This window comes from Octopus bimaculoides, chromosome 11 (genome assembly GCF_046866305.1).
Source record: "Octopus bimaculoides isolate indiv1 chromosome 11, ASM4686630v1, whole genome shotgun sequence".
NCBI lineage: Eukaryota > Metazoa > Mollusca > Cephalopoda > Octopoda > Octopodidae > Octopus > Octopus bimaculoides.
Window position 1 is genome coordinate 35453550 of NC_142938.1, and position 14354 is coordinate 35467903.

General features: G+C 38.0%; 1 protein-coding gene across 8 annotated transcripts in view; it reads left to right on the forward strand.

Annotated features, from left to right (window-relative positions):
• The window catches only part of LOC106874397 (uncharacterized), a 300833-nt gene that overhangs the window by 247316 nt on the left and 39163 nt on the right, over window positions 1-14354 (forward strand). For all 8 annotated transcript variants that reach the window (XM_089359809.1, XM_052971686.2, XM_089359808.1 and 5 more), the window contains one exon: window positions 103-158. In XM_089359809.1, coding sequence (XP_089215935.1) covers window positions 103-158 — 56 coding nt within the window. The remainder of the gene's footprint in view (window positions 1-102; window positions 159-14354) is intronic.

Below are 14354 nucleotides of genomic sequence, written 5' to 3' on the forward strand. Positions count from 1 at the left end.
AGTTTTCATATATCTCACTTTTTTTGCTATTTATAATCTTTGTTGACTTGAACTGTAAATAATTTAATAAAATAAAATAAAACTGTTTCTTTGCCTTTCCAGCGTCCATGGGTATACCATTTCAACCTTTACCAGATTACCAAGAAGGAGCTGAACAGGTGAATATCTTAAATTTTTTCAAATTCAAATTTTTTTTAAAATTCAGCATTTGATGAAAAAATGTTGATATTTTCACTTGAGTCTGAAAGCTGAAAATATTTTCCATAATTTGATATCTTCTCTACTGTTTTATAATGAATGTAGGACATTTTCTCATGGTATTTTATTCAAGTGAAAGATTTACTATACCAGAATCATCTGTACCCTGTCTAAGAAATCTTAAAAAGGATATGGGCATCACCCCCACTTCTATTTAAAAAATAGAACAGATTTTTATGAACCACAATACAAGTACATATTTTTATCCCTATGTTTTAGAATATTATATTCCACAATAAAGATAAAATGTCCATAGCAGAAAATACTGTTAAAATGTTTTGTTTGATCAGCTTTCTACACAAGTTGATTTTACTGAAGGTAACCAATAACAATATAATTTTTTTTGCCTAAATGTGCACATATCAATTTATTAGCATTATAAAAGCTAAACTAATCCTTTTCTGAATAAGAGTGACCTATAGGGTCAATATTTATGTTTAGTTTCAGTATTATTAACCCTTTGCTGATGGATTTAGTACTGACAGTCTGTGCTGTGTACCAGTATTGGATCATTCAGTAACTACATAATTTTTCATACAAGGAATTTTACAATGTATTTACAGATTCTTCTCAGTGTGGTATATTTGAAAACACAGTGCCGTACAGAGCGAGACATTGCACTGTTCACATTCAAAGTTGTTTTTTGTCAGCACACCACGCTTCATACAAAGAACACATCTTCTGTACAGTCATGGTCTTCTCTTTGATGACGAAATGATGACAGGGAAATATCTCTCTGTCAACCTTACTGGACCAGATAGAGCAGATGGCCTGCCTTGTGATATATACCCTTTAGGAGGGCAGTTGCTACACTGATCAATGCTAGTCAAAAATCAAGAAATCATTCTCGACTGCCCATGACCTTCGATGCAAGAAAGGCATTGACCAAACAAAGGTCAAGCAGATAGGAAAACACTTTTTTTTATACCATTTGATAGTTTTTCTAACACAGGAATGAGATGTGGCCATTTGATTGGAAAAATTTACCCTACCTTCATTGTAACTGAGGACACAATTTAGCTTTCTCGCAATATTTCTGCGCTTCTCAATTCCTGACATTTCAGCAGTATGTCATGTGGATAACATTTTTACATGATTTTTATCTTTCCATACCAAAGTAAGTAAACTACTTGTAGTGGAATGAAAGTCAATCTCACCCTTTTCCAGGGCCAAATTCAGATCCTTGGGCATGTCTTTTCGATTCAGACAAACCATTCTGACTACATTTGTTTTCTGTCGATGGAGAGACAGAAAAAGCTGCGGGCTGCCAAGTAGATGATCGTTCAGCTCCAACACAATCATCTGACTCATAAGAATGTCACTCTGTTTCTAACTTGAGTATATTTTGAAATTTGACATGTATCCTGACACAACACCACTCTGGCACATTTTGAAAACTTTGATCCTAAATCTTGCCTATTTTGTGGGCTCATACTGCTTAAATTCAAGTCTGCCTTTGAATTTCCAAAGAGATTCACTAATAGCAGCATCCTAGTCTGGAATATACAGTTTTGAACTTTTCAGTCAGAATACCAATGACTAGCTACAGTTTGAACAGTTGGTTGTCATCTTCATTGTTGTTAAAGTGCAGATTGTGTAAAATCTGTTTAAACTGATCACAGGGCATCATGTTGTGAAAAAATGGTGCCCACAGAACTGGATCCCTGGTCCAGTATAACTTCATATCTAGTTTGAGATGCAGGCCCATCAGTATCACCAAAGACAGAAATAAGTCTAACTCATCGGGCGTGACGTCTACCCACTTTCTGGAGTGACTTTACTAGGTAGGATGATATTTGGCTGCAGTGTACTGATTCATCTTGGTGCAAATGTTTTCGATAAGTCCCAGTGTCATGAAAAGTCCAAGAAACTGGAGTGGCATGGTTGATGCATCCACATGAGGGATTGTAATTTTGGTCCGATCCACGAATCCATGTCACCTCAGGAAATTGTCCTTTTTCAACCAGTTTCAGCAGTATCATGAGACCTCCCAGCATACACAGCCACTGGTTCATCAGAATCCAAGGATGAACGACAGTCCCTCACAATTCTTGCTAGCTGTGGTAGTTCATCATCATTCTTGCTGTCAGATTCTTGGTAATTGCTCTCTGGGCTTGAATCGTAATCTGACTTGCTATCATCATCATCAACATGATGGGAACACCCTGGTATCAGTTTTCCATGCCTCTGAACTCATTGTTTTGGAGGCATACCAATTGCAAGAAAATTCGTAAAGAGTTCAATAGCAACGTCCATGCTTTTACAGATCACTTTAGGTTATGAAACTGAGCAGAAATATTATTCACTTTTGCAAGCTTCTTAATGGAAGTAATATTCACTTTTTCACACTAACAACAGAGATATGCTTGACTACACATCAATCACATGCATATAACCTCATCTGTGGGCTTCACATAACAATAACCAAAAATCTCAGCTTATCAGAAATTCCTAACAGAAAAGTAGGTTGCAGCTACAGCCGCTATCCAACTGTATACTAATGTGGCAACAACCTCTGCCATTATCCAGCCACACACACAGCGTTTCGATACAGTCAGTTCCCATCTGCAAGGAGTTAACCCTTGATATAATGTTCGGATATAATACAAGTTAAATTAACCCTAGATATAATGTTAGTTCATCACACGTAGCTTCTATGCAGTTTGAGACCAATAGAGCATCATACCACTTTAGTTTTGGTTAATGTAGTCATTAAAAACTATCTTGGCTTTGGTTGCACTATAGTACTAGGAGCAGATGACAAACCACTGGCTCTTTGACTTATTGTCCTTTATACACTATGGTCAAATTCATTGTGTGCCTACACTATGAATTTTACTATTTGTTATCTTGGTGATTTAAAGCAATATATAAAAATGAAAACCATGTCATCTGTTATAATTTTGGGGGGAAACCTATTTTGGTATAGATTTTAAATTCATACCTACATGAAAGAAATAATATATTTTTGACCAATAAGATGTAAGTAATAACGTGATTTATTTAATAGGAAGTAATTAAAAATTTATGTCAGAACGACTTCTTTTGCCTAGGTCTAAGATAAATTTTCAGTTAACTCTTGCCCTGTATTATAATTATCTTTAGAGTATGAACTCAAAAAAGAGAAATACCAGTAAGTGGTTTTGCTACCTGTGACATCACTGCTACCTTAAAAACTTTTCATTGTAATACTTGATATAACCTCATAATATAACTAAAAATATCTGCTTTCTCTTATGAGAAAAGTCTTAGGACCATCAGGACAATGACAATTAAACAGGTTTCTTTTTAAACATCAAAATTAATATATCTCCTTCATATCTCATGGATTAAAAGTCCTATTTCTCTGCAAGTACTTTCTGTATTTCCGAACAAAACACTGAATTCATCATGCCTAAATGTGACTAGTTGTTAGGAATAAACTTTAGGCTGTTTTCAGACAGTGTGATGGACTAGCATTCTAGTCCCATCATATTTATTTCTCAACTTAATTTAACTACAAATTGTGATCTGCGAAACAGTTCTTTGTGATTTGTGAAACAATGAAACAATTATCATTCAATGGCTGCTTTCCATGCTGGCATGAGTAGGATGGTTTGATAGGAACTGGTGAGCTGCAAGGGCACGTCAAGCTCCAATGTCATCTTTGGCATGGTTTCTACAGCTGAATGTCCTTCCTTACATCATGCCAACCACTTTACAAAGTGTACTGGATACTTTTTCATGCCACCAGTAATAGTGAGGCTGCAAGACAGAAAAAGAACAGGGTAAAAGGAAAAGGTAGAAGTATGCAGGAGGGGAAGGTGGAAGTGGGTGGCTTTATGCTAGGTGTTGAAGGGCTAAAATATGATAAAGGCACGAGCACAGGAATTTAATATCGAGGAGATAGATGGCTGAAGGAGATAAAAGGAAGGCAGTGATGGGGTATTAGAGCAAAATCTCATGGTACAAGAAGATGAGCATGAGAGGATATGAACAGTAGATCATGGGAGAGGATGACAGGGTGAAAGCTTTCATAAGAGTGTGATGGGGTAGTTTATATTTTCTAACATTTGTAAATTTGTATTTATTTCATTAGATCATCAAAAGTACTTGGATTGATGTAAACAATTAAAACCATTGAAAGGATTGCCTCACCATAGCCATACTGAAACATTAAAAGAATTAAAAATTATATATTTGCTTCATGACCACATGGTTTCAAGTTCAGTTCCACTGCACAGCACACTGAACATGTTTCTTCTACTCTTGTGACTTCATTTGTTTGAAGGAACTTAAAAGAAGCCTGTGCTATACATACATACATACATACATACATACATACATACATACACACATACATACATACATGCATACATTATATATATTGAGTCATCCCATAAATAATGCAGTTTTTTCAATTACATAAACTAAAAGTCGGAAGGTGTCGGGATAAACTACCTGCACCAATTTGCTATAAAAGCAGGTAGTAATTTTACTTTGTACTTATTCTTAGTGCAAATTTTGAAGAGTACAGTTCAGTTTTAACAATTATTTTTTCAGAGCTGTAATAGAAGTGACAAAGGAGCATATTTGGCATATTTTACTTTATGAGTTCAATAAAGGCAAGAATGCAAAAGAAAGTGCAAGGAATATGAATGCAGTATGTGGGGATCAAACAATAAGCATAAGCCAGTGTCAACGGTGGTTCCAGAAATTCCAAACAGAGAAGCTTGGATTTGGTCATTCAACCATTCATTGACACCTGTCTGCCATCGGACAAGTTAGCAAATTGGGTCAATGGGTTCCTCACAAACTTTCCGAGTCTAATCGCGCACTGAGAGTGAATGTGTGTTCTTCTTTGTTGTCACATCTTATGAATGAACCTTTTTTGGATCAAATAATGACTGGTGACGAGAAATGGTTCTCTATAAAAATGTCAAGCACCGAAAACAGTGGGTAAGGAAAGGAGAAACACTGTACTCCAGGTTAAAGGCCTTCACCCACATATGGTGTTGTTATCTGTTTGGTGGAATATGAAAGATTTAGTCTACTTTGAACTTTTAAACCCAAACCAAACAACAACAAAGGAGATCTACTGTGAGCAGCTTGAGTGGTTTAAGTCAGTGCTAGAAGAAAAATGACCATCTTTGGTTTCAAGACAAAAGGTGTTCGTCCATCAGGATAATGCTCGGCCACATACAGCAAGGATTACATTCCAAAGGCTGGAGCAATTTGAATGGGAAATGATGTCCCACCCACCATATTCGCTGGACATTGCACCATCTGATTATCATTTATTTCGCTATCTTCAAAATCATTTGAACAAAATATGAATTCTATAGACGAGGTCACAACAGTACTGAAAAGAGTATTTTTGGTCACAGACAAGTGAATTTTGAAAGAGGGGCCTTGCAAGTCTACCAGATAGTTGGAAGAACATTGTAGAAAATGAAGGAGAGTATATTTTACATTTAAAAAGAAATTTATCTTAATTTTGAAAAATAATGGAGTATTAAAAAACCGCATTATTTATGGGATGACCCAATTTACATATATATATATATATATATATATATATATATATACACACACACACACACATACATACATATATATATATATATATATATATATATATATATATATATATATATAGTTCATACTGGCAGTATGAACTAAGAGGTTAACATGTAATCTTTTATTGTATATTTTTTCCTCTGATGATATTGTATTCATACATTATATATACAAATTAAAACAATAAATTTGTAATTTATTTGATAAGCACAACTGAAACAGCTGTAGGAAGTATGAAGTATCATTTTATTAATAAATAACTATTAACTTTCAACTCTCCATTTTCTTTTCTTCTATACACACACACACACACACACACACACACACACACACACACACATGTAGCAGAGTTATTAGTAAAGGATTATCAGTCTTGGAAAAATACCTTATAAGCTCTCTTTTAGTATGCTAAGCTAACAATATTGCTTAAATTAGTTAAGAACTCTGCATATTCTTGTGGCAGGGTCTGATGTTATAGTTCAGTACCATTCTATATTGTAAATATCTGGACATGTTCCAGTTATACTGTTTTTTTTTTTTTTTTTACACAGAGTAATATACAAGACAAGGCATAAATAATGATCATTACATATTTCTTTATTGTATTAAATTTGACTTACAGTTGTTTCCGGTAGTCATTATAGGTTCGTTATTGATAGGTTTACTCAATTGGCCCATTAATCAGTTCAGAAAAATTGAACTTGTATTTATCCCTCAGGCATCATACCCACCTTGATCATTGTCTCTCACTATAGTGTTAAAAGTTATCTAGGGAACCTACTGAAAGATTTATTATAGAAATGCTTACAGTATATCTCTAATTCCTGTCTGTTGTTAATTAGGTTACTTTCTGACATAAGTATTTGGAGTGACTCCTCTAGTTAGAGTTCACATCTTCTTCATCTTATTTCATATAGTTTTTCCAAATCATCAATCCTCTTCCCCTTTCCTCTTTTGTCTCTTTTCCATTCACTTTATACTTATACTTATTACTGCTCTTTGTACCCCACTCCATGCTTGTACAATTCTTTCAGTGTTCTGCTTAGTCATAACCAGAAATGACTGGTGAAAATAGCATTAATTCTCTAGGTTGATCAATTTTTCTCAACTGATCAATGGGCTAATTGAGTAAACCAATCAATAACAAACCTATAATGGCTACTGGAAACAGCTGTAAGTCAAATTTATTACAATAAAGAAATATGTAATGGCCATTATTTATGTCTTGTCTTATACACACACACACACACATCATCATCATCATCGTCACTTAGCATCCACTTTTCCATGTTTGCATGGGTCAGAGAGAATTTGTTGAGACAGATTTTCTACAGCTGCTTGCCCTTTGGCATCAGTGTGAAAGATATACTAATTAATTCAAGTTACAAAGAAAAGTATAACTTATGCTTTCATTCTATTTATAAAAAGCTGTAGTCTACTGAAGAGAAAATATTTCAAAATTAAGCTGAAAAAATAAGATGAATTCAGTATGTATGGTGTGATTTACAGAAAAAAAAAACCCCACTATTAAAGAAAAAATCCTTAGCACTGAATGGTTCAGCAATAGATAAAATACAATAAATCATTTGTTATGAATAGAATTAATTCACAAGTTATTTTCCACTAAGTAACTTTAATTAACTAATATGTCTTCCACACTGAAAACTTTTTCTAAAGGCATTAATGTTAGCAACTTCACTGACCTAAATAGTAATATATTTTAGTACTACTTGGATTATATTTATCTTATTGATTTTTATCTATTTTAGTCTAGGTCAGTAAAAGTTTAATTACAGTAGAAGGTATTACTAAATCATGTTTCAATACTGCTTGAACCTTATTTGATTTACTTTTGATAATGACTGTACTTCTTTTCACTCATTACAGTAGGTAGTTTACAAATATATCCTGATGGTTCTCTGCCCTACATTCTTCACAGTGTGGTTACTCTGTGGAGGATGTGCTAGTGTAGATCTTCTAGATATATGTAATACTATAATTGATTAATTATGGGTCAATTTAGTTGTAAAATTAACACATCAATGTATTACATAACACTGGCTCATCTGAAATACATTGGATTATAAATCATGAATTTTTAAAAAAATATATAATTCTCCATTCTTTTTTGTGTTTTATACTACTCGTAATTTTCAATAATGAACTTTAGATTTACTAATCAAACAAGAGTACAATTATAATTGTATGAACTACATGGTTCAACATTTATCACTTGTCAGTCTAATTTTAGCCTAGTGCTGTTACTACAAAATGCTCAGAAAAGGATATACTAACCCTTAATTTATATGTGCCTATTATTTGTTGTGCAAGTTAATCCCTATCTACTCTCATGCATTCATGATTCTATCTTTCTTTTATGCTGTCCTTTATACCTCACAAGCCTTCCACACTGATAATCTATCTCACTCTCTCTTGAACAAAGGAATCGGTTACTACTAATATCTTCTACTAAGAATCTTCCTTAATTCTTCTTCTCTGAATATGGAATAGTCAGCTATTATGTGGAAAGCTTATCTTCATTCACTGAGAAATGAACCATATGTACAGCTATTCTAGCAGTTACTGTAAGAAACTATCTGCACACCTTACTCCCTTATTTATATGATACATTCTACTCCAACAGTTCTATTGTAACAACTCTACAATGATATTTAAATCAGAAATTCCTTGCTCTAAATTGATACCCATTGTTTGCCTGTTCATTCTTTCTTTCTACTTTGTGTGTGTGTGTGTGTGTGTGTGTGTGTGTGTGTCTGTATTTGTGTGTGGTGTGTGTATGTATATATCTGTGTGTGTGTGTGTGTGTGTGTATGTAAAGATAGATAGATACAGATATATCATCTTCATCATCATTTAACCCTTTCATTACCAACCCGGCTGAAACTGGCTCTGAGTACAAATGTCTTGTTTTCATAAGTTTTGAATTAAAATCTTCCACCAAACCTTAGTCACAATTTATGTTCCTAATACTAGCTGAATGATAACTAAGTTATTTTAGTAAATTCTTTGTTATATTTAAAGTAATTGAAAGAAACACAGAGCATCTCAAAATATATACAGTAACGAAAGGGTTAATGTCTGTTTTCCATACTGGCATGGGTTGGACAGTTTGACCAGAGATGACAACCTAGAGAGCTGCACCAGGCTCTAGTTGTCTTTTTGGGTATGGTTTCTAAGGCTGGATGCCCTTCCTAATATCAACCACTTTACAGAGTGTACTGGGTGCCTTTTATGTGGTACCAGCACAGGTACTTTTTATGTGACACCAACACAGGTACTTTTTATGTGACACCAACACAGGTACTTTTTATGTGGCAACAACACAGGTACTTTTTATGTGACATCAACTCTAGCAGGGTTGTCAAGTAACTTGCAAGACAAATACCACTTAGTTGAGAGGAAGAATGGAACTAAGGGTAGTGTCTCTATGCCAGACAAGAGATTAGAGTATGATAATTGTCTTACTGGAGAGGAGATACTTGTCCACTCTGGTAGAACAAGGAAAGAGAAGGGCGGAGGAAAGTGGAAGAAAGTTAGAGAGAAAGACAGAGAGGCAGTCAGAGAGAGGTAATGTTGGAGATGTTTTGGGGCCTACCCCCAGTGAACAGTGTGGGCTGGTGGTATAAGTAGTATAGAGGGGATAGAGAGGGATGTTCCATAAAAATGTGAGGAGATAGGCTTAGAGATGGGGAAGACATGACTGTCATAAATGATGGTGAGGGAAATTGGAGGGAGAGGGCAATAAGGAAGACTAGGAGGGCATGGAGAGTATGCAGATAGGCATATGAGAGAGACAAGTGAGGGGAGGGGGCTGCTGCGGGTGTTAGGAAGATGGGGGAGTTTTGATGGAGGTCAGATAATGTGTGTATGAGGTGGGGCATGACCATAAATGACATGCATGTATGTGTTGATGGCCATGTTTTCACTTAGCTTGATGTCTTCTCAAGCACAGCAAATCACCAGAAACCTCAGTCACTTGTCATCTCTCTGAAGCTCGGCATCTGAAAATCTTTTCTCAACACTTCATTCCATGTCTTCCTGGGTCTACCTCTTGCCTAGGTTCCTTCCACAATTAGAGGTCAGCACTTCTTTATGCAGCTGTCCTTATCCATATTCATCACATGACCATGCCAGTGCAATTTTCTCTCTTACACACTACGTCTGATGCTTCTGATACCTAATTTTTCTCTTTAAAGATTTACACTCTTTCATACGTACTGACATTGCACATCCAGCAGAGCATGCTGGCTTCCTTTCTTCCAAGCCTTCACATATTGTCTGCAGTCACAACCCATGTCTCACTGCTATGTAGCATGGCTGTTTGTATGGATGTATGCATGCATATATAGGTAGTACCAACAGATGGCTGTACATGGTTGCATGTGCAGTGAGAGCTAGCAGTGACCTTCATGAGGCAGTGTGCCTAGTGACATCACTGTTTTTACTTGGCAAGTCGTGAAATTTGTGTTTTTGTGATCATGTGTATGCTGTAGTCTGCAATTTTGTCACGGACAGAAAGTTGGAACAAAAAGCCAATATGAAATTTTGCATTAAACTTGGGAAGTCTGCTACAGAGACATTGAGCATACTTCAGCAAGCTTATACTGATGTGGTAATGAGTTGTATGCAATGTTTCAAGTGGTACAGGTGCTTCAAAAATGGGAGAACATCCCTGGAAGACAATGAGTGATCTGGTAAATCTGTCACAAGCGTCACCCTCAGAAATGTGGTATTGTGCATTGAGAATTCGTCTCCCAGGGCCAGACCATCAATCAAGAGTTCTGCTGCGACATTTTTAAGTGTTTGAGGGAGGGCATTCAATGAAAATGACCAGATCTGTGGAGTGTGAAGAATTGGATTTTTCTCAACAACAACACACCATGTCACCAAGCTCTCCTCACTTGTGAACTTACCAAAAACAACATGGTATCACTTCCACACCTGCCCTATTCACTAGATTTAATACCTGTGGACTTCAATCTTTTCCCCAAGATGAAAAGGCAACTCAACTCAAAGGTTGCCATTTTAAACATAAGTGGTCTGGGAACCTTTTGATACCACTTTGTATGTATGTGTGTGTGTATATATATATATATATATATGTATGTATGTATGTATGTATGTATGTGTATATATATATATATATATATATATATATATATCATCATCATCATCGTTTAATGTCCGCTTTCCATGCTAGCATGGGTTGGACGATTTGACTGAGGACTGGTGAACCGGATGGCTGCACCAGGCTCCAATCTGATCTGGTAGAGTTTCTACAGCTGGATGCCCTTCCTAATGCCAACCACTGCAAGAGTGTAGTGGGTGCTTTTATGTACCACTGGCAGGAGGGCCAGTCACATGGTACTGGCAATAGCCACGCCCAAAATGGTGTCTTTTATGTGTCACCTGCACAGGAGCCAGTCCAGTAGCACTGGCAACGACCTTGCTCAAATGATTTTCTAAATATGCCACCGGCACAAGTGCCAGTAAGGCAACGCTGGTAACGATCATGCTCAAATGGTGTTATTTAAGGGCCACTAGCACGGAAGCTAGACAGCTGCTCTGGCAATGATCATGCTCGGACAGTGCTGTTAGTGCTCCATTGGCACAGGTGCCAGTCATTGAATATGGTTCAATTACGATTTCAATTTCACTTGCTTCAACAGGTCTTCGCAAGCAGAGTTTAGTGTCCAATGAGGGAGGGGTTGGCATGGGTGCCAGTTGTCGAATGTGGTTCGATTTCAAATTCACTTGCCTCAACAGGTCTTCGTAATTAGACTTTAAATGTCCAATGAAGTAAAGATACGAATAAGTGAGCTGGCTACACTTCTGACAGAGGCCACAGATTATGCTCTCACTTGGCTTGCTGGGTCTTCTCACATACTGCATATTTCCAAAGGTACTGGTCACTAGTCATTGCCTCGGTGAAGCCTAAAGTTCGAAGGTTGTGCTCCAGCACCTCATCCCAGGTCTTCCTGGGTCTATCTCTTCCACAGGTTCCCACAACTGCTAGGGTGTGGCACTTTTTCACACAGCTATGCTCATCCATTCTTGTCACATGTCCATACCAGCGCAATCGTCTCTCTTGCACACCACAACTGATGCTTCTTAGGTCTAACTTTTCTCTCAAGGTACTTACACTCTGTCAAGTATGCACACTGATATTACACATCCATTGGAGCATACTGGCTTCGTTTCTTGCAAGCTTACGCATGTCCTCAGCAGTCACAGCCCATGTTTCACTGCCATGTAGCATGACTGTTTGTACACATGCGTCATACAGTCTGCCTTTTACTCTGAGTGAGAGGCCCTTTGTCACCAGCAGAGGTAAGAGCTCTCTAAACTTTGCCCAGGCTATTCTTATTCTAGCAGCTACATTTTCAGCACACCCTCCCCTGCTACAAACTTGGTCACTGCCCCTCAGTATCTGCCACATACAAAAACTATCTTGCTAGTTAGCCTTCCTTTGATATTGCTGCACCCCTTATGTGTCCATAGCTTACACTGGTACATCTTATGGAGTTTCTACCTACGCGTTTTCTACAGATCGAGTAGGGCCATCTACCTGAAGGGGTTTGTGTTTTGTCTACCTTCCTACTTATTGGGACTTTGGTTTTAGCTAGGTTGACTCTAAGGCCCTTCAATTCCAGTCCTTGCTTCCACACCTGAAATTTCTCCTCTAGTTCTGGTAGTGACTCAGCAATTAGGGCAAGGTCATCAGCATAGAGGAGCTTCCAGGGGCATCCCGTCTTGAATTCCTCTGTTATTGCCTGGAGGACTATAATAAATAGGAGGGGGCTGAGGACTGAACCTTGGTGGACCCCTACCTCTACCCGGGATTCTTCACTGTACTCGTTGCTAACCCTCACCTTACTGACAGTGTCCCTGTACATGGCTTTCACAGCTCTCACTAACCACTCATCTATCCCTAGTTTCCTCATTGACCAACAGATAAGGGAGCAGGGGACCCAGTCAAAGGCTTCCTCCATGTCAACGAAAGCCAGGTTCAGAGGTTTATCTTTGGCTAGGTATTTCTGCTGCAGCTGTCTTACCAGAAATATAGCATTAGTGGTACTTTTCCCTGGAACGAACCCAAACTGCATCTCATCTAAACTGACTCTCTCCCTAATTAGTTGGGCTCTCTCGGTGACCTTCATTAACTAATCCAACAACTTGATACCTCTGTAATTGTTTGTGTCTAAAGCCTCACCTTTACCTTTGTAGCAGTTGACTATGGTGCTGCTACACTAGTCATTGGGTATGACTCCTTCATGTATCACCTGATTAACTATACTGGTGACTAGGCTATAGCCAACACTGCCAGATATTTTGAGCATCTCTGCAATGATTCCTGATGGGCTGGAGGCTTTCCTTGTCTTCATACTCTTGATCGCTTTATCTACCAAGGTACTGTCAATAAGGATGGCTGGTCCCTCTGTTAGGTCGACATGCGGCAGACTCTCTTCCTCCCATTCATTCTCTTTATTAAGCAACCTTTCATAGTGGCATCTCCAAACCTCTCTCTTTGCAGGCTCGTTTAGTGTAAGTGAGCCATCATCCGTGCGGACACACTTCTCTCCTACAACATCACAAAATACTTCAAGTCTTTGGTCCTCACGGCGCAGAACATTGGCAAATTTTTTCTTATTTGCTTCCCCTCTGGCTAAGTAAACCTGTCTCCTAGCTTCCCTTCTGGCAGTCTGATACAATTCCCTGCTACCTCCGTTCTTCCAGTCCTTCCAAGCCTGTTTCTTTTGTCTAATAGCCCTGTCAACCACATTGTTCCACCACCACGTTACTTTGGGTCAGGAGGAGACTTTACACCATCCACAGATCTGGTCAGTGGCTCTCAGCAGGTTGTCCCATAGAAACCTCCAATCGTCTTCCACATTGTGTGATGCTATATCCTCTTCTACTTCATCAAAAGTTTCAAGTAAGACATTTCTAAATCTCTGTCCATTTGCAGGATCTTTAAGCTTCCAGACCCTTCTCCTCCATGCTGGTCCACTTCTGGGGCATCCATTTAGCCTTGATCCCAAAGTAGCTAACTACTAATCTGTGTTGAGGGGTACATTCTTTGCCTGAGAAGGGTTTGGCATTTATAAGCTGTCCTCTTTCCCTATTTCTGGTGAGGATGTAGTCGATTTGGCTAGTGTGTCTGCCGGAACGGTAGGTGACTAGGTGACAGGCAGGTTTCCTGAAGTTGGTATTGCAAACCATAAGATCATTTGCATCACAGAACTCCAACAGTCTGGTTCCCTCCTCATTGCGGGAACTGAAGCCCTAGCCTCCATGTACGCCATGGAAGCCCCCTGCATGTTGTCCAACATGTCCATTGAAATCACCAGCCACAAAGAGAAGGTCCCTGTCATTCGTCAATGAGATAATTTGCAACAGGGTGTCATAGAATTGGTCTTTCTGCCAATCCGGTAGTCCCGGTTGAGGGGCATAGGCCGAGATGATGGTAGCTAACCTATGGTACAGCACTAGTCTAATTTTAAGTACTCTGTCAT